Source organism: Anolis sagrei, chromosome 2 (assembly GCF_037176765.1).
Source record: "Anolis sagrei isolate rAnoSag1 chromosome 2, rAnoSag1.mat, whole genome shotgun sequence".
NCBI lineage: Eukaryota > Metazoa > Chordata > Lepidosauria > Squamata > Dactyloidae > Anolis > Anolis sagrei.
In genome coordinates this window covers 164,538,575-164,566,322 of record NC_090022.1, presented here as the reverse complement: position 1 = coordinate 164,566,322, position 27,748 = coordinate 164,538,575, and the positions used below count along the sequence as shown (strand labels likewise).

Sequence of the window (27,748 nt, the reverse complement as noted above, 5' to 3'; positions counted from 1 at the left end):
CTCTAAAATTGCAACAGCACAACAACAGAGAGGAAGCAGGCAGGGACATCTAATCACCTCTCAACAAAAGTTTGCTCCAGGCACAGTCAGCCCATTGTATGCTAATCAAGGTGGTCAGTTGATACATTCACACCTAGTTCCAGCAGACAAGAGTCCTTTGTCCCACCCTGGTAATTCCACAGATATATAAACCCTTTTTCCTAGTTCCAACAGACCTCACTATCTCTGAGGATGCTTGCCATAGATGCAGGCGAAAGGTCAGGAGAGAATGCCTCTAGAACATGGCCATATAGCCCAAAAAAACCTACAACTACCCAGTGATTCTGGCCATGAAAGCCTTCGACAATACAGTGATGGGAATGATCACAGGCACAGCCAGCCCATTGTATGCTAATCAAGTGGTCAGTTGAAACATTCACACCTAGCTCCAGCAGACAAGAGTCCTTTGTCCCACCCTGGTCATTTCACAGATATATAAACCCTTTTTCCTAGTTCCAACAGGCCTCACTATCTCTGAGGATGCTTGCCATAGATGCAGGCGAAAGGTCAGGAGAGAATGCCTCTAGAACATGGCCATATAGCCCGAAAAAACCTACAATAACCCAGTGATTCTGGCCATGAAAGCCTTCGACAATACACTTCGACTACACAGTCGACAATACACTTCGACTGTGCCTGTGATGGGAATGATCACAGGCACAGTCAGCCCATTGTATGCTAATCAAGGTGGTCAGTTGAAACATTCACACCTAGCTCCAGCAGACAAGAGTTCTTTGTCCCACCCTGGTCATTTCACAGATATATAAACCCTTTTTCCTAGTTCCAACAGACCTCACTATCTCTGAGGATGCTTGCCATAGATGCAGGCAAAACGTCAGGAGAGAATGCCTCTAGACCATGGCCATACAAAAAACCTACAACAACCCAGACCTTCTTATAGTAACACCTGAGGCACTCCAAGTCGTCAGCTACTGGTCAAAGGACATTTAATCAACTACCAAGCTTGCAAACTTTCTGTTTTGTTTGTTTGTTTAAAAATGCAATGCAACTGTTTGGTTTGCCACTGACACGATAACTTGCTTGACAATGTTGAGCATCCCCCCATTTACAAAAAGTGCAGGAGTCCTTCAGTAGGTAGAATGCAATACCGGGCCATCCCAAGTTGAATTTGGGGGGAGGGGGGTAACTCCAGAGGCGCAACCAAGTTCCCTTGGGTTTCTACGGGATGCCAAAGTAGCCCTCCTGCCCCGCCCGCCCGCGCGCGCATCTGGAGAGAGCCAATCAAAACGAGAGACGGGGCAGGGAGGCACCGACGTCACATCGTGCGTTCGGGGTGACCCCTCCCCGTGCCTGTGTGATGTGGGGAAAGGTTTGAAAATCACCCCATTGGAAGCCCCGCCCCTTTGGCCCGGCCACGAGGAGGAGGCAGGAGGAGCGCGAGGAAAAAGAAGCCTGGCGCCGGCCGCGTGCGCAAAGCAGCCAGTCAGAGAGAGAGCGCGCGAGAGAGGCAGAGAGAGCGGCACGCGCCCACTCCTCACAGCAGACTCACCTGAGGGAGAAAAAGACTCCAAAGAAGGGTTTTTGAAAAGACTGTGAAGCCCACCATGAGCCCACTTGAAGCGACCCACGTCGCCCTGGCGGTCTTCCTCCTCAGCATCCTCGACCACGTTTCTGGCAACGGTAAGGAGTGGCTTCCAATGAAAGGCATTAAATGGTTTTCAATTGGTTCTAATGTCTATGTTGTGTTGACAGTTTGTGCCTATATTTGTATGTTTTTGCATTGTTTTGCATATGTGGAAACCACTCTGAGTCCCCTAGGGGAGATAGGGCGGTATATAATAAAGTTTTATTATTATTATTATTATTAATAATTAGAAAGTAATGGTGAAGCCTCAGGAGTCAAAAGGGTGGAGAGAGAAACTCAAGGGCTAAAGCTTTGAAGGCCTTTGCTCTCTGTGTGCAAACTTGGAGAAGAGTTTGGCCCCACTTTGAAATGCCTTGGTTCAATGTAGTATCATAGAATCAAAGAGTTGGAAGAGACCTCATGGGCCGTCCAGTCCAACCCCCTGCCAAGAAGCAGGAATATTGCATTCAAATCTCCCCTGACAAATGGCCATCCAGCCTCTGCTTAAAAGCTTCCAAAGAAGGAGCCTCCACCACACTCCGGTTTGGGGAAAGCCAGCCTTCCCAGGTAAAAGCAAGCTCTGTATCTTGATATTAGGGATCTATATTACTAGATATTGCCAGCCACATGACCTTGGAGGTGTCTACGGACAACGCTGGCTCTTCGGCTTAGAAATGGAGATGAGCACCACACCCCAGAGTCAGACATGACTGGACTTAATGTCAGGGAACTACCTTTACTATTACTAGGTGTAAGGGATCCGATCCCATCTATTCTTGAAAGCTAAGAAGGTTCACCCTGGCTAGTGCTTGGATGGGAGACCACCAGCAAAAACCAGATTTCAGAGGAAATGAAGAAAATAACCCTGGGACATTGACCAGGCATTCAGGTTTACTACTCCAAGAGAGAGAGAGAGAGAGAGTCAGGATGCATCTTTCCACCTGGAAACCAATGCCCTCGCTGGGAGAAGATGCAGGTCAAGAATAGAGCTCCACAGTCACCTACGGATCCACAAGAATACTGATCCTGGAAGACTATCCTACTCATCCAACGAGGGATTGCCTAAACACACTGTAGACCAGGCCTGGGCCAAGTGGGGCCCTCCAGGTGTTCTGGACTTCAACTCCCACCATTCCTAACAACCTCAGGCCCTTTCCTTTCCCTCCTGAGCCACGTAAGGAAAGGAAGGGACCTGAGGCACACCCAAGGTTCCACAGCACCAACCCACAGCGGTCAAAGTGGTATGGAACTGGCATAGTTCTGAGGCAGCGCTTCTCCTTTTGCACCTCAACCCAGAACACACCCAACCTGAGGAGAAACCCATCCTCCAACTCCTAAAGGAAAGGTCAAGTCCCAATGAATGCTGTGAATATTGGGACCTTCATCTTCCTACTCCTTCCTCTGTGTGAACTTTTCCTGTCATAATGGAGATAAATGGTGCCTTGTAAACTTTGGAGCAAAAAAAAGGATTGTATTGTCGAAGGTTTTCATGGCTGCAATCACTGGGTTGTTGTAGGTTTTTTGGGCTATATGGCCATGTTCTAGAAGCATTCTCTCCTGACGTTTCGCCTTCATCTATGGCAAGCATCCTCAGAGGTTGTCACAACCTCTGGGTTGTTGCAGGTTTTTCAGGATATATGGCCATGTTCTAGAAGCAATCTTTCCTGACGTTTCGCCTTCATCTATGGCAAGCATCCTCAGAGGTTGTGACAACCTCTGAGAATGCTTGCCATAGATGCAGATGAAATGTCAGGAGAGATTGCTTCTAGAACATGGCCATATAGACCGAAAAACCTACAACAACCCAGGAAAAAGGATCGATGCTTGGCCTGGGCTGAGGAAGAAGAAGGATTTGGGGAGGAGGAGCCCCACCCTTCCTTTCCTGCAGGCCAGAGGAGGCTCCACGCCCTTTCCACACATAAGTCTTCCCTCTCCCTTCTCCTTCAGAACCACCACTCAGCCTCTCTTCAAAGTCCTGAAGGTGCACAGCCTTCATACCCTCCTTTTGCCCCTTTGCTCTGCCTAACTCCCTGCAACCCCTCCTTTCTTTAAAAGGGGTGAATAAGAAGGGTAATGGCCTGCAGGCCACAGCATGAAAAGCTTTTTGACAGAAGCACTCCCTGGTTAGACTGAGCTCTCAAAAGGGACTGAGGGTGCATCCACACTGTGGAATGAATGTACTGTAGCTTGAAACCCCATTAACAGCACGGTTCAATGGGAATTGTCACTTTATAAGGTTTGCAGTGTTCTCTTTCAAGTAGTGACCTCAGCAAACTACAAATCCCAGGCTCCCCTAGCATTGTGGTGGCATTTATAGCAGAGTCACATTGCATTAATTCTAAAGTGGTCACTCATACCTGGATGCTCAGATTCATGGGAGCAGCATCTTAGCTTTGCTCAGAGTGAGTTCTCCTTAAAACTGTGCTTTGTCACCTCATTCCACTTGCAAAGAAGAAAGCCCTCCCTCCCAGTAGGAGTTTTGCAACTTTTTAGCAGTAAGTGTAATTTTTAGCAGATGTGTAGCCAGACTCAAGCAGGTGAATAGAGTTAGCACCAATGACCAGCATTGTTTTGGTTTTAATTGGAAATAATAGGGTTGGAAGAAATTCGCCCACCCAGTGCCTTCCTACAAACACACAGTCCAAACACTTCCAACAGCCTGTCTTTGAAAACCTCCAGAGAAGCAGATTCCTCCACACTCGCAGGCAGCAGCGTATTCCACTTTTAGGCAGCTCTTACCATCAGGAATTTTTCTAATGTTTCGGTGGAATGCCTAACATGGGGTGGGGTTTTGTTGCATCTGTTGTGGGTGGGAGAGTGAATGCATCCGCTGCAGGTTGAAGGAAGTTGGGCTGGACGGGCGTGGAAGAGAAGGAGGCACCTTTTCTCTCTGGCGGCACTGAATCCAGCCAACCACTGTTCTGGCCTTGCCTGTTCCTTCACCCGTCCCCCACGCTCTCCTTGCCCATTGGCTGCTGGAGAAAACGGGCCATCTGATAGTCCGTGGACATTGGCTAGAGAAGCAGCAGCAGCACTCCTCAGATCTGTTTCAGAATATGCTTCTTGCCACTGAACATGTGCAAACCTAGCTTGTGTAAAGATTTTGCTTTTTGCTCATTTTTTCTGTGGTTCTTTCAAGATTGCTAGCTTATTTTGCTCCTTTTTTACCACCTTTGCTAGTTTGAAATCCCTTGTCAGATGGGCATGGTGTTTTTGAACTTTTGCCATGTTTCATTGTGTTTTCTTGTGGAAAAAAAAAGGAATGCTACTTTTTAATTGTCAAAAAAGAGCAGCTTCAAAATCTTACATGTTTTTACATTAAAAGTTGGTAATGAAAAATGGTCTGCCTTTTCCAAACACATTGAAATTAAGCTAATATGTTTAGTCAATATGGCAGGAACCAGATCCTCTCTGACTTGAAAGCTGAGCGGGGACAACCACGATTAGTCCTTCCATGAGAGACCACCAATGATACCAAATGCTATTGGCTGAAACATTCATAGAAAGATACTGGGGAAATTACATCTTGAGTATTCCATGCCAAAAAAATCCTACGGAAGTTGATAATTAACTTGAAAACACAGACATACTTTCTCTTCTAAACTCAATTGTAGTCAGAGTTGGGATTTGAAGGCACATATTAGCAAAAAATGCATCTATGCAAAGTTTTTGAAAGTTGCACACGAGAGTTTTTGAGTGAAAGGTGCATTTCCTGTTAGGCAGTTGTTAATAATTGTGGGACTTGTACCTGTCTAATGTATCTGCCCTTTGGAAGCAAAGTACAGAAGGACAGTAACACAAACCTTACTGTGCCAAAGCTATTTGCTTTAACAGTTGTGTTGCAGTGAACTTCAGTCATGTTTACAGAAGGAGGTTCTTGACCATTGTAGTTGATGTTCAGATGTGGTCTGTTTGTTGCTGTCTTCAAAATATTAGAATATTTGAGCTGCCACCCCAAATAATCCTTTCCCCTATATTGTGCAGTATGTATAAACCATTACATTCTGTTAATAGGGAAGTACGCTGCTATTTCCTTTTCTGTGTTTTTCGTGGTGTATTTCTGCCTCTGCTTTCTGTTTCGTGATTTGTAAAGTAAGTGCACTTTTGGAAAGAGGGTTGTGAGTTGTTGAGTGTTATTTCCATTAAGGTTTGAGCCATTAGTTGTTCACCAGAATGCCAATTTACATTGGACAGGTTTCTGGCACTACCAACGATTTCTCTAAAGCTGCAGTCCTAACCACGCTTAGTTGAGGAAAGGTCCCATCTAAAAACAAAGTTAGGTCCAGAATCAGCCTGATGAAATTCAGCATACACCCCACAGTCTTAATCCCATTCACTCTCTCAGCAGGTCTGTGAGGCAAGAACAGGAGCAGCTTGAATTGATTAACTTCAGTGTCACTCTCAACGTAATTCAAAGCTCATGATCCTTTGAAATAAGTGTGCATGCAGATGCACACCTAGAAACTGAAGAAAAAGTCATAATTTTCATGAGACATTTTACTCTGTTTGTTTTTTTAAAATGTAACAGCATTTGTGGGCCTAATGAAAAGCTTCCATTTTTTATCCAACAGATATACTAGAAAGGGCGAGGTGGGATGGGGCAGGGAAAAATGAGACATTAGAATCATAGAATCAAAGAGTTGGAAGAGTCCTCATGGGCCATCCAGTCCAACCCCCTGCCAAGAAGCAGGAATATTGCATTCAAATCACCCCTGACAGATGGCCATCCAGCCTCTGTTTAAAAGCTTCCAAAGAAGGAGACTTCACCACACTGGGGCAGAGAGTTCCAATTTGCCTAGAAATTAAAGGATATTTTCTTCACAGTCTTTTGTCAGGTTTCATCTCAGATATTTTGGGTCTGAGGATGACCAACTTTTACATTCTTCATTATCTCTGAATTTGTATCAGTTGCATTCAAGCATATTGAATATTGAATAAACCTTTGGGTTTATCAGTGCAGCTCTGTGCCTCTCATGCAAACCTAACATGAGGAAAACATTTTGCCCTTCATTCTGGACATTTTTTGCCTTGTCTAATTCCATTTGCCTCTAAAACTATGTTCTCCTTCAAAGGATGAGTTCTTGTACCTAGTCTTATAAAGAGTTGTGATAGTTTGAGTTTCCCTTTCTTCTTTCTAAAGCACATCCCATATGCTTCCCACAAGTTATAGGTGGGTTTCTCCACTCAGTTCTCAAACTCAGCAGAGCTTTTTCAGTCTCCAATAAGTGTTAATTATTTTCATAAGCAGGCTTGTTTGGCCTGTAGACCATCTGCCTCCCTTATCTGTGAACTTGATATCCATGGTTTCACTTACATATACTCCAATAAATATCCCTCATTGGTCTTAAATGAGCATTATTTCTGAACAAATTTCTTCATGCATGGGAAGAATGTTATTCCCGGTTCTATTTGGATGTGAAAAGGAGGAGGGCACATATTACCCAGTACATGGGTTAAAAACTTGCTCTACTGGTAGTGAGCACTATTGGTGAACTGTCCAGAAAAATATGCAAGGCTTCCCTCTAGTACTGTCTAATACTATCTCATAGCTAATGTCAGTTGTGTCAAATTGAAAAACTGTAAGTTATCATTTATATTACACTTGATGATTTAAAATTACAATGTATCCTGAGACTGTAAGCACATTGTACTAAAAAAAGACTTATAAAGTTTTGTAGCTTAGTATAGTTACCTTCTTTTTAAAGTAACAGCTGTGGATACACTAACTTTTAAAAGGCTGTATCTTATTCAGTGGGATAAATTTTAAAAAGGAAAAAATAGTAAGAAAGCATCTTATTATAGGTGTTCTAGGTTGTTGAGGCAGATCTGAGAAATATTTTTTTTAACTTTTCATGGATCGAAGTCTTCAGTAAAAGTGTGTGGGGAGTCTAGATTATAAGGAAGGGTGTGCTAACCTACTTGGTTGCATGGTGCTGCTCGTCGAGAGGATATCCTTGTTTGTTTTTCTGTAGTATGATTCATATCACCATGGTTAAATTGCCTGATAAGGATAGCAGTTTGCTAAGCAGAGCCTTGTGCAAATACTGTGAAAGGCTGTGGGACCTCCCATTCCCGGCTTGATTATCTGTCTGTGCGAATAGCAGCACAGAGTGTGGGAGAGGCTGGTGGCGTGATGGGGGCTCCGCCCCATAGCCTGCATGGTTGACATTGACAGATAACCTCCCTTCTGTGGCAAAAGCAGCACTCTACTGATCAGAGCCATTTTACAAAAACTCTCCTGAATTTGCACAGACTTCTGTCAACCTTTCCTAGTGTTATGTTGTCCTAGGTGTCTTTGACAACAACATCCCTGACCAGGTTATCTGGGGATAATGGCTATTCTGAGAATTTTTTGGAGGACACAACATTGCAGGCTTAACGTCATTTCTCTTCCTTCTTTGGTGAATGTGCTGGATCAAATGATACATGTATCAGATCATTTGAAGTCTTTTAGATGTCAGTCTTTCTTGGGATATCTCTTTTTCTAAATACAATCAAGAGTGAGATACATGTAACCTTCCAGGTGTTGATGGATTTCATTTTCCATTAGACCTAGCCAGCATGTTCAGCAGGGAAGGATGATGGAAATTGGAGCCTAACAACACAGCTACAGAGTTTCCCTTTTATCTAGCTTTGCAGGTAGAAAGTTGACTATGTAGTGAGGAAGAAAACTTTGGCACATATTCCAAAGGTTTTCTTTATTAATGGCAAGTTTATAGTCTAAACACAGGTATCAAAATATGCTAATCCAGATCTGTTGTGTATCTTTCCTGGTAAGAAAGCTGATTTCCATTCCTTACAAGGTAAGATAGGAGTGGAGCTGACAAGAAAGGCCAACTCTCAAGGAAGGAAGAGCTTTTAACTGCATTGTGAAGAAGATGCCATTTGATTATCTGTGACTTCCTATCAGAGCCAAAATGGCTGCATGTTCACAAAGAACACTATCGTGATCCACTAAACACATAGAACATGTCTCAACAGATTATGAAATGCCTGTTTTTGCTTTCCTTTTGTGAGCACATGTATGCAAGCACAGTTCAAGAACTTTTAAAGCCCTTAAACCTAGGAAGCCAGATACTTAAAGAACTCTTTCTTTCTAGCTGCTTCCCCTTGCTGGTTAAAGCCGTCTTTAGGGACTGTATTCATCCCTATTAAAATTTGGACAACGCTGCCAGTTTAGAGTTAATTATAAAAATAGGTGTATATGTTATATAAGTAAATGAGAAGGAGCTGGATTTTCCTACAGTGAAGGCATTGACTTCCAACTAAGTGTCTTGTAAAATAAAAGATGCTTGATTCACACCTGAGAGGCTCTGGTTGTAGCCGAGTGAGTTGTTTGTTTTAAGAGATCCATCCCTCTTTCTAATGTCTAATGATATTGTCTTTTGTTTTGCAGCTGTGAGTTTATGTGTAAGGAACGAGTTTCAGTGTGGGAATAGAGATTGCATCCCTTACAAATGGGTTTGTGATGGCAAAGCTGAATGCCAAGATGGTTCTGATGAGTCTCTGGATACCTGCAGTAAGTTCTCCATCATTTTCTCTGTCTGCCAAACCATCCTGCAGAAGGCAGCTATGCTCATGAATCCACATGCCTGTGTATTCTCCAGGTTTCTCCAAACACTTTCAAGATGGATGTTTCTAAGGCTTTATTTGCATAGTCTTATAAATCATGCTCCAAACTTGTTATTTCTTACTTGTGTCCATGGGATACAGACAGGAGAGGGAGCATGCCTTGATACCAAGCAGTTGGTTATTTCGAGAATGGACGTAAGACTTGCTACTGGGTTGAAACTTATGTTTATATTTCAATTCCATGTGTAGAGAAAACACATTAACTTACTATTGGACTACAGTTGACATTCTGTGTCCATGAATTCAATCATCCATGGCTTTTTTTAAAAAAATTCAATTACTGGTAGTAATCCTTGATTTTGAAGTTTGTGTAAGGGGCACTGAATTGAATAAAAGGGGACTTGAGCTTCCGCGAATTTTAATATCCATAGGGGTCCTGGAACTGAACCCCAGCAGATACCAAGGGACCACTGCACAATACAAGGAAACGTATTTTTAGAAAACAAATGGGGAGGACACTACATTGATGTCAGCTGGGATTGGATGTAATGACTATTAATAACAGTGTGCCTCACATTAAGTCTCTTGGAATTCTATGCAACAGAATATTGTGAATGCCAGGCAAAATGCCATTTTTGCAAATGTTCAAAGGGATTTCAAAAGAAGATGTAGACTGCATGCTATTGGCAACTGTACATTTATTTGACCTGTTTCTGGCCAGGGGTAGCAATGTTTAAAACAGTAGTTGTTGGGGTTTGGGTGGTAAAGGCAGCAGATTTATTTATAATATAGTAGTCATCTTTTAGACACCACAAGATTTTGCTATATTATTAAACTTCTGTCAAAGGTCCTAGCAACTATCTCTATGTCTCCTTTAACCAATTTTATCCCCCATCCAGGCATAGAAAAGAGGTAGCAAAACTTAAACCACTCTTTCCTCTGTTTTCGGCATCAGTCCCTTCCAGGTGATTTAGAATTCTATGCCATAATAATATTTATATAGTAAAATCTGGATTTTCTTTGTTTTAGAATCTGTTACCTGTGATCCAGGTCAGTTCAGCTGTGGTGGCCGCATAAATCGTTGCATCAATATGAGCTGGCGGTGTGACTCTCAAACTGATTGTGAAAATGGTTCTGATGAAGAAAACTGCCGTAAGTGGGGCTTGGTCTTTGAAGCCGATGGACAATCATAGTGCCTTTTTGACCTTTGGATGGATGAGTCAGGAGTGCTCTTGGGACAGAACCTTAGATTCTGGTCCTGTAGCCAAATTTGGAGTCTAAAGGCTAGCGATGTAATAACATGGAATTTCAGATAACCAATGGGTGCCTGGTTGTGCAGGAATGCAAGGTTCACCACAAAAGATGGTGTTAAGCTATTAATTATGATATTGGTGGCAAGAAGATTACAAGTAGCATTTACAAATGGAAATGTATGAAATTCCAGTAATTTTCAGGCTTGTTTAATAGAACCTGGAGCTTTCATTAACTGAAAAAGTGTGATAGCCTAAGTTTTGAGCAATTAAAAAAGAAACTACTCTAGAGTACAGGAAGATGTATTTGCCGAAGTTCATATGTAAATTTAAATGCATGAATTTAGATATTAGGATAATGGCTTGTCATTTTGTAAAAACCACTTGTTCACTGATTTGTTCTATGTTGTGTTTGTGTGTGTATATGCACACGGTGTTGCTGTTATATCACACATCAGGGACAAAATATGACTGATATTTTTGTCATTTTATCATGCAGCACCTAAAACCTGTGCAGATAATGAATTTCAATGCAAAAATGGGAATTGTATTACTCTGGACTTTGTCTGTGATGAAGACCGTGACTGTGAAGATGGGAGTGATGAAGAACACTGCTCTCCCCCAACCTGTAACCCCGAAATGTTTCATTGCAACAGCTCAGAGTGCATCCCTAAACTCTGGGCCTGCGACAATGATGCAGACTGTAAGGATGGGTCGGATGAATCACCAGCGCTCTGTGGGAAGCAAGTGACCAACCCCTGCTCCCCATTGGAGTTCCACTGTGGCAGTGGCGAATGCATCCATCAGAGTTGGCAGTGCGATGGTAGCTTTGACTGCAAAGACAGATCAGATGAGGCAAACTGTGGTAAGTTGCAAAAAGTATGGACTGAAGGGGTGCTTGTGTTCATTCCCCTTGAGAGAATACCTGAGAGATGTTTCCTAAATGTTCCTCATCAAAGAGGAGTTGGACTATTCACCTCATTTTTCTGGGTTGGGCTAAAGAATGGAGTGAAAGGCTTCAAGTGAAGGATGAAAGCTCTACAGCCTTGACATTCAATTGGGCTGCAACTGTCAGCATTAACCGCATTGGTTCTGCTGCTAGGTCTGATGGGAGGTTACAGTTCAGCATAATTTGAAAGGCTTCACAATTCCTACTTGTGTAATTGCTAAGAAATGATATTACATCACAGCTCTAAAGTACAGGTCCATGTTTCCCAATCTCCCTGTTTGATTCTGCAGAATTCTGGGAAATGTAGTTTAGGGTGGAGCCTTTGGAATTCTCACCCAGAGAGATCTTTGGCTTCCCTAAACTACATTTCCCAGAATTCTGCAGGATCAAACCAGGCAATTGGGAAATGCAGACAACAAATGTGATATTGTCCCAAGGCTACAAGTTAAAAGAGAGCTGTGACAGGTTTCATGAGAGACTTTGAACTACTGAGAGTCCAAACTGGAGCGGACTTATTGCACCAGTGGGGTTTACGTAAGTGTTGCTGTTTGACAGGTAATAATAATAGCCTTGTAAGGTAGGTTCAGTATATTCAGGTAGGGAGGTTGGAAGAAATTACCTTTGGCATTCAAGAAATTTGAACTGGGAACTTCCTGATGCATGGTTCAGCCTGGGAGTGCATAAACTGTGTACCAATTCCCACAATATGTTGGATTTATATAGTGCTTTAGAGCAGTTTTTGGTCAGTTAACAACACTATCCTGTTGTGATTTCATAACAACTGAAGGTGTGAATTTTCTGCTGATGTCTTGTCCATAAAACCCTTTGCTTTCCCTCTAGCAAAAGCCACGTGCAGACCAGATCAGTTTGAATGTAATGATGGCACTTGCATCCACGGAAGCCTTCAGTGCAACAAGGAGAATGACTGCAAAGACATGAGTGATGAAGTTGGCTGTATCAATGGTGAGGGCGATTTTCTCACCGTATGGATCTGGGGTGATAACTGCAAGCGAGGGTGGGAATTCATTGGGTTGCAGTCAAAGATCTGAGGGACAGAGAGGTTATTATACCCCACCCATGTATGTGGACCTCAAAGGATAAACACTGTGATAGATCCATGGCACTCCCAAAGGAGGTGCAATTGCTTCCAACTTTTATGCCAGGTAGTGGGTTTTTAAAAAATGTAATGTTTGTCTTAAATCTTGCTGAACTATCTGGGATCCCTTGTGAGCTGAGGGTGGTTATGGACAGACAGATTGATAGATAGCTGAATATCTGGCTGGTGGACAAAATACTTGCCTTTCCTTACCCTGTCATAGCCTATAGTATCTAACCTCATCACAGCCTTTCCAGTATGGAAATGTAACCCAAAAGGCTACAATGAACTAAAACAATGCTATCTTACATTTTTGGTAGTGACAACATGTACAGGACCAAATATATTTAAATGTGGCTCTGGAGAATGTATCACTATGGACAAAGTCTGCAATGGCCTGAAGGACTGCAGGGATTGGTCTGACGAGCCCCTCAAGGAGTGCCGTAAGAAGTTTTAATTTTGTTTTAGCTTTAACATGCAGCATGACCTCCTTATCTGCAGGTAGTGTTTCTGTACTTGCCATGGAAATGCAAAAGTGCAGATAATAATGAAGCTTATTGAAATTCACACTTTTTGGTGGAAACATATTGTAGAATCACTTTCTACCATTTCTAAGTCCTCCAGCATGACCTTGTTTATGGTCAACTTCCATCAGAAGCATACTATATAGAATCATACCATAAAATGTATTGAGAAAACACCTCTGTAGCATTTCTAGGTTGAAGGATACCATAGAGTCATGCTGGGGGACCTAGAAAATTTCTGGGAAATACATACTTTTCTGATGTTAGTGAAAACACAGATACCAATGCTGTAGATATGGAGGTCATACTGTAGTATTGTGTAATCTAGTATTATAATTGTACTATGCCTGTATATATATTGGGTACAATAAGTGGTGTATCAAGCTACCAAATATCATTCAGTAAACAGTGGTTTGCAGAAGATTTCTGATTGTGTCTTGTGTTTCTGTCACCTACAAGTAAGCTACTGCCCTAAGGAAATAATTAGATACAACTAATTTTTAAAATCTAAGTTAATTGAAGTTTCACTGTGATAAGTGTTAATTTCTTGTAGAAATTGATGGTTCTTGGTTGATAAAAAATATCCAAGGAAATTCAAAACACATGCAATGCATTCCTTTGAAGCCCTTTGTGAACAGCCATGTTTTAGCTGAAAGGATATTGCCCAGAGCAGGTGTCTCAACTGAGAAAGGCACAATTCTTTTGATAGTCACCCACTAGTAGGCTCAAGAGGTAATATCGAAATTGTTTTGAGGACTAAACTCCCTGGTCTATATCAGTGGACATTGCCCATTTGTATGACAGTAGACTAAAAGGTAAACTATAAACGTGATATCCCAAACAGACAACCAATTGTAAAACCAATGAAAGGTTCTTTCAGTACCAGTATCCAAGTGCCATGATGTATTATTTTTGTTTTCTTCTAGGAACCAATGAATGTCTGGCCAACAAGGGTGGTTGCTCCCACATATGTAATGACCTCAAAATTGGATATGAGTGCTTATGTCCTGAAGGCTTCCAGTTGATTGACCAAAGAAAATGTGAAGGTAAGTGGTTGGACTCTCATTTCTTTCTGCAAAATGTCTTCCTCTTAATGCACCGCAAATAGTTTCAACTTTTATTGGAAATTAATAGGTCTGCAATCAAAGATTTAAACATGGGAAAAAATTGGATTTGAGCTGCTCAATTGGACTAATATTTCCACCATCTCTGAGTTGTAGATGTGATGGTAATGATAGCTGCAGGAAGTTTGCTTAAGTTACCTTCCTGAGGAGAATTGCTATTTTTATGCTTCAATTCATATGAAGGTCTCATCTCTAGCTTCCTCAGTGCCATCTGCTAATGTATATAAAATGTTCTCATTCTTGTCACATGCATTCACTATATATGTGCACATGAAGAAGGTCAACCATATTGATGTGTATCAGTCATAGCGGTTACTGTACAAACATCTGGTTGTGTGATCTAGCAAACCAAAGATAAGGTGCATCCACTATCTCTTCCTTTGTGGTGTTACAGGAGGTTCTTAAGCTAGCAAATTGCATGTCAGTCTGGTTCCACGGAGGTTTGTTGTTTAGTAACTTTCTCTTGGCTTTATAGATATCAATGAGTGTCTCAACCCTGATACCTGTAGTCAAAGCTGTGTGAACCTGGAAGGAAGCTATAAGTGTGAATGTAAAGAAGGCTACCAGATTGACCCTGTGACAAAGACGTGCAAAGCCATCGGTAAGTCTGAGTTGATTTTAGCCTTACACTAGAAATACAGCCATTTCAAGTCACTTTGGCTTCTTGGCAGTGGCTCTCCAAGTAGGAAAATGGACTTGACAAAGACCTGTTACATCTTAAATGTTTTCATTGATATAGCAATATATTTTACAGAATGAAAATCTGCATTTTACAAATTTGAGTGGCTTTGTACTTTTATGTAATAAAATACCCTTTATTTTAAATATTGGTTCCCTTCCATTTTTTATTAACAGAATAGCTTTTGCTAAGAATATGTGGTGCCTTTTGTCGCTTTCTAAGTCATTGTGAACCACTAGTTCTTGGTTTCAGGTGATGGCATTTTGTTACCTTTAAATTTTAGTTTAGTATATCTCCAAAATTCTTGGAACCAAAAATGTTTTGGATTTTTTTATTTTGCAATTCCCATATTTGGTTATGCAAATGAGATATTTTGCATGTGGAATTCAAATCTAAACATGAAAACTAAACCTTATATGCGTAGCCTGAAAGCAATTTTATGTATGTTGCTTACAATAATATTGTGCATGAGAGAAATGTTGTGTACATTGGATCACCAAAAAGCAAAGTTGGCACTATTTCAACCACCTCTGTGGACAATTTTGGATTTTGGAGTATTTTGGATTTGGAATTCCAGATAAGGGGTGCTCAACCTGTACTGTATGAATTTTACTTTGCAGCGTGTTAGTTATGTGGTGCATGGTTTTAATTTCAAGTATCTGGGAAAGCATTAATGACCTGCTCTTTGTTGTATGCAGTTAGAGAGTGTTCTATCTAAGCTGTATAACTTATTTTTATGTGGATTAATTGTATTGAGTTCAATCTTGTGGTTACATCTCAGGGGACTGAAGTTAGTTGTAGTTTGGACTTCTTTTTTTAAGATAGGGAATTGTTAGATTTTAACTGCAGTTTTTCAAACTTTGATCTGAACTCTTGCTTGTGCATTGAAGGGGTTATGTTGAAGAGATCTCAGTCTCCCTTTTCTTGCTTTTTCTAGGTACCATTGCATATCTTTTCTTTACCAATCGCCATGAGGTCAGGAAGATGACTCTGGATCGCAGCGAGTATACAAGTCTGATCCCCAAACTCAAAAATGCAGTGGCCTTGGACATGGAAGTTGCCAACAACAAAATCTACTGGTCTGACAGCTCTCAGAAAAAAATATTTAGGTAAACACAATGTATGCTCTGGAGAAAGTGTGCTGTCTTTGTTGTTAGATGAGTCAGCTAGCAACTAGGTAAGAACTTGTTGTCTCTAAGACTGTATTTTACATGCAGAGGAAGAGATGAGCTAAAAGGGACCCAAAGTTTTTGAATTGAGAGTCAGCGAGAATAAATTGTATTTATCTGTACAATTTGGAAAATTAGCGACCTATTCTGTGCAGTGGAACTTCATTTATTTCAGTTATTTTAGGGAGCACCAGAAATGGCTAGCAATGAGGGAGTTGCTGTTGCTAATAATGTCTGGCTGGATCTACACTGCAATATAGTGCAGTTTCATAATATAGACTAACCTCATTGAACTGGATTATATGAATCTACACTGCCATATAATCCAGTTCAATGCACTTAATCTGCAATCTGAAACTGCATTATATGGCAGTATAGATCAAGCCTCTGTTCATAAACTCACTTCTGCTTGGTTATGTCTTTTTGTTCATTGCAAAACTAGAAATGAGTGATAAATGACTGATATTAACCAACCAGACTTGCAGCCACTGAATAACTTTATTTATTTAAAGGGTGGTCCTTTTTTTTGTTTCCCTCATAGCACCCCAATAGATACAGCTCACAACCACTCCCACCATACTACAGTGATTGATAGTGGCATCCGATTCCCAGATGGCCTAGCAGTTGATTGGATACACGGCAACATTTACTGGACTGACTCAGGACTGGGCAGTATCTCTGTGGCCAACAGTGACGGCTCAAAGAGGAAGATGCTGATCAAGGAACTTGGTGCCAAGCCACGGGCCATTGTGGTGGATCCAGTTCGTGGGTACGTGAGCACTGGAAGTACAGTGGATGTCATAATCATGTGTTGTTTAATTATAACATCCTCTGTGGAGTCTACCGGCAGATGGATAAATGGGTGGGGGAGAGGTGGGAAAGGAAATAGGAAGGGAAGCTGAAGAACTCCTGCTAGTTCAAGGAGAAATGATACCTTATTTTGGGGGAAGCTATGTTTGAAGGAAGGAGCACAGGGTTGACTGGCTTAAACTGACTTCTCTTTGCATTTCTTTGTCTCTCCCTTCCCTTGTTCTGTGGTTAGATTCATGTACTGGACTGACTGGGGCATATCTGCTAAAATTGCCAAAAGTGGTTTGAATGGAGTGGACAACTTTCCTTTGGTGACAGAAGGCATTCAGTGGCCTAATGGAATAACACTTGGTAAGTTCTGGAAAATCTCTCAGTAAGAATAAGTCAGCGCAGGTGGACAGCTTCAATTGATCTGGGGGCAATATTGCATTCTTGTATCAGTTCCCACTGCAGCCCAGACTTCTCTCATTATACCACTCATTACATATTGATTGTTAACTAAATCTACTTATAATAATCAAAGAAAGGTTTTTGGGGAATGTGTCAGCCTAGCTCTTGGGAGCTGCTAGGGTGAGTGGGAGATATGATTTGAAATGCATGCAATTGAACACAGTTTCTTGGAAACCCGCTTTATCCTGAAGAAGTTTGACAATTGTGTTTAATGTAAAATAGGGATTGATATGGAGAATCCAGATTAGAAATTGGTGAATTTATGGCTCAATTTGAAAGTTACCCCCTAGAGCAAAACAACAAGAAGTTTGTGAAATATGAATTGAGAAAATGTTCGTCTCTCCATTTTCATCTCTCATATTGTTTGGCTAGTTTTTGCAGATATAAATAGAGAGTTGAGATTTACTGTGTTGTTTTGACACTTGTCTTCTCTTCTAGATTTGGTCAACCAGCGTCTCTACTGGGTAGACTCCAAATACCACTCTGTGTTCAGCATTGGTGTGGATGGGGGAAACAGGAAGACCATTCTTATGAATGAGGAGAAATTGGCTCACCCTTTTGCCATCACAGTCTTTGAGGTGAGGCATGATACGCCAAAACGCACTGGGGAATGTCTGTAGTCAGGAAATAGCACATTCAAGAGACTGAATGAGTTCTTCTCTTCTTTCCACTGGTTCCTTCTAAAAAAACTGCCCCTCCCACCATGAAAACAATTGTTTTGTGATCACTACTCCCTTTCCTCAGAATATTCATTCTCTCTGTACAACTGGGAGATGGAAGCAGGCACATTGAATCTTTAAAATAGTGCAATTTGTTATGAAAATGTTTAATTTTTTAAAATACCATGTTACATTGCTTGGTATGTGTGTGCATGCTATAGTTTATAATTTCTATACATGTATCAGTGACCAGGGGGATTCTATTACAGAGCTTTCCAAGAATTTCTTTGTTGGAGACACACTTTGTAGACATGCATCATTTTTCAATACAGTAATTCAGTTTTACTTGCAAATGCAAGGTTAAACTAACCCCTTATGAGACACACACATATATGATAACAAAATATATGGGGACACAATATGTCTTTTAAAAAATATTTTTAAAAATTATTTGTAAAATAACATATATTTCCAATATTTTTGTCATTTCTCTTTGCATGACACAGCTACACACTGTAGCCGACACATTTAACATGTTATGACACAAAAATTGAAAAGCTGTGCTCTGTTGTTTTACCTTTATGCTTAGCTCCTGGGCCAACTTAGAATAGTACAGTATGGTTCGTATTGGTTGCTGGCCATTTTGCTCTGTTCAGAGTAATGTGCTGTTATAAGTACATTTGGAGTGACTCCAGTGATAAGTCGCATTCTGATTCCTCTCTCTCAAATATTGAATTGTCACTCAGGATAAAGTGTTCTGGACTGATGTCATCAATGAAGCTATTTTCAGCGCCAACCGCTTGACAGGCTCAGATATCACCAAGGTGGCACAGGACCTGTTTTCACCAGAGGATTTGGCTCTTTTCCACTCTGTGCGGCAACCAAAAGGTATCTATTATTTTGCTTGTCTTTAAGCTTGCTCATAGCTACATATATAGGCATGTTTCCATTTTCCCTCCTTTATGTCTTTCCCTTTTTGTGCATTGCGTTTTAGGTTGTGGGCCTAATGTTGTGCCTTGTATTTTGTTTTGTAAAAAAATGTACAAGAAGTAGCAAATGTTAGAAATAGCTGAGCAATAGCTGACCTCACTACCTCTGAGAATGCTTGCCATAGATGCAGGCGATACGTCAGGAGAGAATGCCTCTAGAACATGGCCATATAGCCCGAAAAAACCTACAACAACCCAGCTGAGCATTGTATAAATGACCAGCTTAGGCTCCCAGCAATGCTCAGGTTAGGTATTTTGTAATGCTATTTATTAGAAATAATATTTTTTGTTTTGGATTTTATGAATAGTTCCATTAGAAAATGCATAAGAATATGGGTAAACTACAATTCCCATCATTATCTATAATTGCTCCCAACCTGCACCAGTTGTTAAAGCTGGTCATGCTTGGTATGTGTGCCAAGTTTGGTCCAGATCCAACGTCGGTGGGAATCACAATGCACTTTGTGGGTGAACTATGACTCCCAAATTCCTCCAGGATTTTTTTTTCTAGTCATGAGGGTTCTGTGTGTGAAGTTTGGTCTAAAGCTATCATTGATAGGAGTCACAGTGATCTCTGGATGTGGGAGCCATCTTGAGAAATACATGCTTATAAACATTGATTAACAGACAGATAGAAACATACAAACATTTTCACTTTTATTCTATAGTATATGGAGGAATATATAGATTGTATAGTGAATATATATTGAATAGATATAGATTAGTATTTAATTTTCAAAATCTCTTTTTAAAAAAAAATTGTTCTCCCCCTCCCTTTCTTTACAGGTGTGAACTGGTGTGAAAGGAGTGGCGTCACCAATGGAGGTTGTCAGTACCTATGCCTTCCTGCCCCACAAATCACTCTCCACTCTGCCAAGTATACCTGTGCCTGTCCTGATGGCATGTACCTAGCTAAAGACATGAGGAGCTGCACAACAGGTAATGAGGCAAAATGGAAAGCACCAGCAGGGACCGGGGGAGCCATATTATGTGAGAGGATGTGTGCCTATCACCTGTCTTTGTAAAGGCAGGATAAATGCTCACCTTGACTGAGTTACTGATACATTGTTTTGTCCATTACACAGATCCTGTTGTTCCCAGTACCACAGCTCCTGTCCCCACTGCCCCAGCTCCTGTTCCTGATATCCCAGCTCTTGTCAATGTCACAACTCGGCCACCCACCACAACAAGGATTACACCTAATACTCCAAGGATGAGAAATGCATCTGTTCCTAGCATCTCTGAACATACCACCCAAGAAATGGTCACTCTTTCTCAGAAAGGTAAGGAAGAATATTTCAGTTGCTCTTAGGATGACACTTGTGCCAGTCCTGCAAGACCTTTTTGGAAACTTTATTTGGTGGATTATACCAGTAGCAGAAATTTGAAGTGATTTGTTATTTTACTTACTAGTTCCTTTTGCCTGTTAACGTTTGTGGAAGGAAATAATGTTGAACTACTTCCTGTGATTTGGGTGTTGCTAAGAAAACCAATGGGTGTAACGGTTTGAGAGTTGGGGACTGTGACTCTGGAGAATAGTTAGTTTTAAATGTGTCTTGGTGTTATTGTCTAATGTTTATTGCTACTGTTTTAATGTTTATTGCTTGTTTTATGAGTTTATTTATTGTTGTATTTGTTATGCTGTTGTTTTATTGATGTGTTGGTCCTCGGCCTCTTGTAAGCCGCACCAAGTCCTTCGGGAGATGTTAGCGGGGTATAAATAAAGAATTATTATTATTATTATTATTATTATTATTAATGGTCCAATTCCCTGCTCAGCCATAGAAGCCTACTGGATGAACTTAGGCAAGTCCCATTCTCTTAGCTTTAGAGGAAAGGCAGCTCCACTCGGGCTGAATCCTGCCAAGCAAACCCTGTGATATGTTTGCTTGGAAACAACTTGAAGGCAGCACCAGCAAAAACAACAAAAGGGAGGTGTTTTCAGTGTGAAGGTTGCCATTTGTCTGGTTAACTTTCATTTTTGGATTACAACATGCAGACCAGTCCAACTGGGAAATTTCCTGAAAGCTGCAGTCCAAAAATATCTTTTTCAAGAAAGTAAGAAAACAGCATTGTGAAAACACCTCAACTTAGCACTATCTTATGATTCTCCATCACAATGTTCCTGAAAACTTTATATGCATTTTGTCATAGGCAAGATTTTGGGCTTTTGTAACAAATAGTGACAAATTGTCTTATGACATTTCAGCTTTTGTCTGATCAAGAAGTGTCAAACTTGTGGCTCTCCAGATGATTCAGATTACAACTCTCAAAAGACACCTGGAGGTGGGCACAAGTTTGACACCATTGGTCTAATCCAGGGGTCCTCAAACTTTTTAAACAGAGGGCCAGGTCACAGTCCCTCAAACTGTTGGAGGGCTGGATTATAATTTGGAAAAAAAATGAATTCCTATGCGCACTGCACATATTTTTTAAAAAACAATACAATATTAAAATGAAGAACAATTTTAACAAATTTAAACTTATTAGTATTTCAATGGGAAGTGTGGGCCTGCTTTTGGCTGATGAGATAGAATTGTTGTTGTTGTTGTTGTTGTTGTTGTGTGCTTTCAAGTCGTTTCAGGCTTAGGTTGACCCTGAGTGAGGGCCGGGTAAATGACCTTGGAAGGCTGTATTCGGCCCCCGGGTCTTAGTTTGAGGACCCCTGGTCTAATCCAATAACATGAAGAGGGTTGGTATAGAAGAGTATTAATATGTGTTTAAGACTAAATTTGAAAAGTAGCCTTTTCAAAATCTGCTCCACCTCCTCTTGCATATCAACATTTTTGGAGAGAGTGTCATTTTGTGTGTTCTTTCTACTCAGCTCGAAATGGGATTGCTGCAGAAATAGATGGGGCCAAACAGAGGGGCCCACCAGCGCTTTCTATTGTCCTGCCATTAGGTAAGTCCCCCTCTTTGTATTCTATGATACGTTGGTTCTGCTAACCCATTTGTTCCCAACCTTTTTTTGACTGGGGACCACTCTCCAACATTAGTACCAAAAGGGATGGGGCTGGTCAGCTCTGCAGAAAGGAGCGGAAATAAAATAAATAAAGAGGAAGGAGATTCGTAGATCGGATTTTTGTTCTCACGGCCCATTACTGGGTTGCAGCCCACAGGTTGAGAACCACTGTGCTAACCGAAATCAGTGTTTGTGCTGAAGGTGTGGTCTTGAGTTGAACCTCTTTACTAGTATAGACCCAATATCTATAGTGTGTTTTATTTTTTAGTTTCCTAAATTGTATAGCATAGTCAATGTTATCTTGAGCTATTACAGACAAACCAACAAATTTTCATTATGGTCATAGACCATAGACTGAGCTGTTACAGTATTTCAGTTACAACAACAAATCTCCTGGGTTTTTTTTCCCCAGTCCTGATTTGTCTAGTCTCTTTTGGGGCTTATCTTGTTTGGAAGAATTGGCGGCTCAAGAATACCAACAGTATCAACTTTGACAACCCCGTCTATCAGAAAACAACAGAGGATGAGATTCACATTTGTCGGAGTCAGGAAGGGTACACATACCCATCGGTAAGAAAACATTTAAAACTGTGGAAATTCTGGTGTCTCAGTGTGGGTTGTGGGTACCGCAAAAAGAGTTTGGGTTTTTTCTTCTCATTTTACCAAAAAGCCAAGCACTGTGAATATTTGTGATCAAGCACACCTCCTGCGACTTCCTTTTTATACTAGTTCAAAATGATCTTGACAACCATAATAATTTACTCCTACACCATGATTTCCCTTTGATTAAGTTTCTTTTCCTAAACTAAGTGAGCGATGGGAAGCAACATAGGAAATGAAGTTAATTCAAAATGGAGCTTGTTACAACTCATAAAAATTAGGCTCCATCTACACAGTTATATAATGCAGTTTCAGAATACAGATTAGCTACATTGAACTGGATTATATGATTCTACTCTGCCATATAATTCAGTTCAATGCAGATACTCTTCATTCTGAAACCACATTATATGGCAGTATAGATTCAGCCTTGCCACCTCTTCACATGGGGCATTTTTGCCCTATTTTGTCACTTTGCAAGGACAGGGCCTGCTGTGCGCGATCACATGACACATGGTAGGTCCTGCCCACTTTCCTCCCAAAGTTGGGGATATGTGCTAAAAGGTCCAATTTCTTCCATTTCCCTGTGTGACTGCAGAAAGGGCAGTGGGGTGGTGCATGTTGCTGCCCTCTCTGTCATCTGATGGAGGAAGGAAAAGAGTGCCAAAGCACCCTTTCCCATCCCCTCCTTGTGATGAGAGGAGGAGGGAGGGCACACGGGGCACCACAAGTTGCCCCATGCGCCTTCCCTTTTGCTGGCACAACAGCCGTGTGACGAGGTCCTTAGTTTTCTTTGCCTTCTGTGATATTCTGTTTGACTCCATGGTAATCTATTTTAAACCAAGCTCTACTGAAGGAGAATTTGAACTCAAAAACTTCTACTACAGCACACCAATGTTCCACTAAGAAAATGCTTAATCTTTTTCCCACACAGAGACAGATGGTCAGCCTGGAGGACGATGCGGCATGAACCTGTTTCAACCCCTGAAGTGCCTCTCTCCAGAATTTGCTGCTTATTTTCAGGAGGAGAACCTGTGTGCCCAGCCTCCAGTTCTCTCAGCCGTCCAACACCACTTCCTGAGTGACTTGGTGGACCTTTTTGCCCACTATCTCTATTATTATTTGTTGTCTTTTAAGAAAGGGCGTTGGTCAACTGCTGTCTATGGAGGACATTGCAAATGAAGCTTGGCAGTTTTGTTGGGTTTTTACTTTTTTTGTATATTTATTTTTTTCTTCTTCTTCTTGCATCCAGTGCTGCCAAGATGCACTGCAGTGTCTGGTTCTCCTTGCTCTGGGCAGGGCCACTGTTTTCTCAGCCATGAAGGAGAGTAAGGATTTGACAAAAGAAGAGAAGGCTCTTCTCTGTACGCACTGCTTGGTGTCTCAGGGTCTTCTCAGGGGCTGGCCTTTGTGCCCTGCTGCTCGACTTCGAAAGGCAGGCTGGAGGCCAGCAGGGAATGAAGATGAGGCCGGAAGCCAAGCCTGCCTTGTCTGTGAGCCTCGGGAGCTGGGAAGTGGAGCTCAGCCGTCCATGTGCAGACCACAAGAAATGTGTGACTTTGTTCTCTCTGGTTCCAAAGAAAATGCAAAACAAAACACAAAGCTCAAGGCCCTGTATGTTCTGTTTGGATCCAGGGCTTCCAGTTCCTCTTCTATCTTTCCCTGTCAGCCCATCTTGCACTTTTGTTTAGTTTTTCTTTGGTCCTGTTCATGATCTGTGTAGCCTTATGGTCTTATATAACGGTATTTGCACTTGACCCTTTTCTGGGTCTCTCTGGCCCCTGCGTGCCAGGAGGATAAGTGGAAACCATCCAACACAAACCAATGAGACAAATAAGCTGACTGTAGGGGAAGGGCAAAGGGGAAGAGCTCTGCATTGACTTGGTGCAGGCCCTCTGTGTGGACATGGGACAAGTCGATTGTGCTGGCCAAGAAACCAGGAAACTGAAGCCATTCCTCCTGCGTGTTCTAACTTGACCACAGGTTTTGCAGTTGCCTTACGCTGCTCCTCTTGGTATCCGAATCTTTCACAGCTTTCTCTTGTCTTCAACTTTGCTTTGCTTGGAATACACTCACTTACCTCTTGATTTATGAACGGAAGGGTTTTTTATATGTGGCTGTGAGGAGGGAGGTGGGGGAAATGAAGAGTGGACTCTCCCCTCTTCCACCTTTCACTGTCATCTCTGATTCTGCACTTTAGAAAGGAATGAATATATTTTGTATGTGTCACTCCGGCAGCTTTCGTGGGTGAAAGTGTTGGGTGGCCAGTTTTCTAAAGCAGGTTGAATCGGAGCTGGTGTGTTCTTCTGCTACTCACTGACATTTCTGTGACAATAAATGCCCTGACCACTTAGCAATTCAAAAAAAAATGCTGTAAACTGATATATACACAAAGTAGAATCTGTGCAAATTCAGGGATAGTGGTGTAGTTCAGTCCTCTCCAAAAGAGGACTACATTTCATTTATTCACCCATTTCCGCTATAATAGCAAGCAAATGTTGGCAGCATTCTTGAATGAATAATTGGCAACGTTATATTGTTGGCCTAGCAGAGCCAAATTCCCTAACGTTCATGGCGCAAAGCACTACATAGTATACCAAGCAGAATCAGTCAAAATGTTTTTATTTGAAGCTGTGAAAGATTCCGACCTCTTTCTTGTAATTATCAAGTGTGTAAATAATGTATATGTACAATGTTGAGATATCTATATTTCCTTTGCACAAAAGTTGCCTTGTCTATTTGTACATATGTGCATAAAATATATGAGTTATTTATTTAAGTTTATATTCTGACCGTTGCTAATTTGGCTCTCTCAACCAATCTCTTCCTCTGATTATGCCTCTGTCATTCTTTGTGCTTCAAACAAAACATGGATGGATAAAATAAGTGTGTGTGTGTATGTATGTACGTCTGAGGGCAGATCAACTGTGATTACATAAAGAGCAACCCTAGTCTGGAACAAATCTGTGAATATAATGTAAGACATGCACTTGAGAAAGTGTACTTTTAAAAGAGAATATTTTATACACTGTTACATCAAACTGTTAAGATCTCTTGTCCTACATTGATGCTTTGATTAATAAATCATACTTACTTGCTGCTCCTGCTGGTGCTCTTAACAGTGATGCCCTAAAGTGTGGGGTTAGCTGAAACCAAAAGAACGATTAGCTTTGTCTTTTTGTAAGATGTATTCACATTGTTAGTTTGGTGGGGGCATATTTCCTATGCATTTAGTCTTTCACAGGATCTTTAACTGGCTGCCTCCCAGCATGCTCCTAGCAATTCAGCAGGAAATGGCAGCGGCTGGAGATGATCTGAAACCATTTACTGTCTTTGATTCTGTTGCTGTTGCATATTCTGAAATGCTTACACTCATGTTTGTATCACTTAAGCGGACTTGCATGTAGCCGTCCAAATTCAGAAGCACAAACACTGGTTTGCAGTATCCTGAGTATGATTGTGTTAGTGGCCTAAACAGCATTTGAATGTCCTGATTTGCCCTACCTTGACAACAGATTCGTTCTCTTGCTTTTCTTAATAATGGCATTGTACTAAATCAAGGGCCTTAAAGTGAGTTTTTTTATTAGAGTAAAACTTAACCGAGAGGGGCTTTCTGAAGGGAAGGGTAGCCAATTGACTTGCAGCATGAAGAAGAAAGAACTGGCAAGATATTGTTGAAGGCTTTCATGGCCGGAATCACTGGGTTGTTGTAGGTTTTTTCGGGCTGTATGGCCATGGTCTAGACCAGGCATGGGCAAACTTGGGCCCTCCAGGTGTTTTGGACTTCAACTCCCACAATTCCTAACAGCCGGTAGGAATTGTGGGAGTTGAAGTCCAAAACACCTGGAGGGCCCAAGTTTGCCTATGCCTGGTCTAGACCATGGCCATACAGCCCGAAAAAAACCTACAACAACTGGCAAGATACTTTTAGTCTTTGCCTGGCTCATTCAGAGCCAGGCAAAGACCCTTAGGAAGTCTTAGTGCCTCTCCTGTATTTGGCATCGCAGGAGTGGCAAGACCTGTGCCAACACCTTTGCCGAGTGAGTGGGTCAAAACAACAGTTTTAGGCCTACATATCATCCGTTAAGCTCTGTTCTGTCATCCTGTTTTATCTGTGCTGTAAATTCTGTAGAAGAAAATACCTTTTATACACAAGTATTAATGGTGCTAACTTGGAACCCAAAAGGTGGCATTTGGTGAAAATGCTGCTGCTGTTGCCATTTTTGTTCTCTCTGTAGGGAACCAATGGATTACTTTAACTTATCTCATGGTCTGTTTGGTTCTTCAGGCTCCTTGGTGCCTTTCTCTCTTGGATGAGTCTTAGGAGAATTGTATCTGCATGGAATTCCTGAGCAAAGCTGTGGTGGTGTGATAGGGTGATCCAGAATTCATGGTGTTGATGCTAAAATGTTAGTAAATCTTCCATGCTGCAATCAGGAACTGGTGCAGGATTGTCTGGTAAGAATGGAAGGGAGAAGGGGAGTGGGCACCTACTTATTTGCAGTGGTGTGAATAAGGTCCTTGAAAGATGACTTAGAAATTGGTGGGTGATAGCGCTGTCTCTCCCTCAGTGCCGAATCCTTGTAACTGACACTTTCTCCTCTCTGGATGAGGCAAATCCAAAGCTCAAAACAGTCAAGGTAATCTATTTCTGGCAAGAAGCTGAGAAGGCACAATTTTCTCCTCACCAGTTTCCAGTTGTGAAAGCAAACATGTTACAAGTCTCTTGAAAGAATGATCAGCCTTAAGCAATTTTTTACAATTTCTTGGGCGACAATGCTCATAATGATTGTCTGTCAGTGGCTGTCTGGTTGGGGCTGATTGAAGTTACAGTCCAAACATGATGGGTACCAAATGGGTGAAGTCGGGCCAGAAATACCTGGTTTTGTGCATCTCTTTGGGCTTTATGCAAGTGCTGAATGAATGAGAGTCCTCTTTGCAGCTACAGAGCTCTACATTTTTTAAAAAGTGTGCTCTGTTTTTTTAAAATGGGAAAGTTATCCAGAATATGCCGAAGTTCAATAAATCTTGAAATACACTGAAACTGGTTTTGTCAGTTGTGTCTGTGATTCATGCGTCTATATTTTTTAATATTATGACTCATTAGGAAGGTGACAGGCTGTGGGAGGAGGATGGAATTACTTTCTAACTAGAAGTAATTTGAGAGAAACTCTTGAGTTGAAGGCTAGTATGAAGGATTTCAAGCAACTCAAGATACTCAGGTAGCTACTGAAATTGGAGGTTTAAGAGCCGGCCTAAGTCATTGACTATGAACCCAGTTTGCGAAGGCT

At 41.4% G+C, this 27,748-nt stretch overlaps 1 protein-coding gene across 1 annotated transcript; it reads left to right on the top strand.

Annotated features, from left to right (window-relative positions):
• Positions 1–1,428: 1,428 nt before the first annotated feature.
• On the top strand, positions 1,429–27,501 carry LDLR (low density lipoprotein receptor). The gene is made up of 18 exons (XM_060763539.2): positions 1,429–1,680; positions 9,021–9,143; positions 10,226–10,348; positions 10,946–11,311; positions 12,236–12,358; positions 12,812–12,934; positions 13,942–14,061; positions 14,615–14,740; positions 15,756–15,927; positions 16,529–16,756; positions 17,030–17,148; positions 17,686–17,825; positions 18,653–18,794; positions 19,682–19,834; positions 19,981–20,178; positions 21,720–21,797; positions 22,270–22,427; positions 23,392–27,501. The coding sequence occupies exons 1-18, from the start codon at positions 1,605–1,607 to the stop codon at positions 23,425–23,427; spliced, it is 2,604 nt and encodes an 867-aa protein (XP_060619522.2). The 5' UTR covers positions 1,429–1,604; the 3' UTR covers positions 23,428–27,501.
• Positions 27,502–27,748: the final 247 nt, after the last annotated feature.

Bases quoted from the DNA above. Each gene is read 5' to 3' on its own strand.
- LDLR (XM_060763539.2), top strand. From the start codon at position 1,605: ATGAGCCCACTTGAAGCGACCCACGTCGCCCTGGCGGTCTTCCTCCTC. The intron at 14,062-14,614 runs GTAAGTGGTTGG...TTGGCTTTATAG, and splicing joins TGACCAAAGAAAATGTGAAG to ATATCAATGAGTGTCTCAAC. The intron at 15,928-16,528 runs GTAAACACAATG...TTTCCCTCATAG, and splicing joins TCTCAGAAAAAAATATTTAG to CACCCCAATAGATACAGCTC.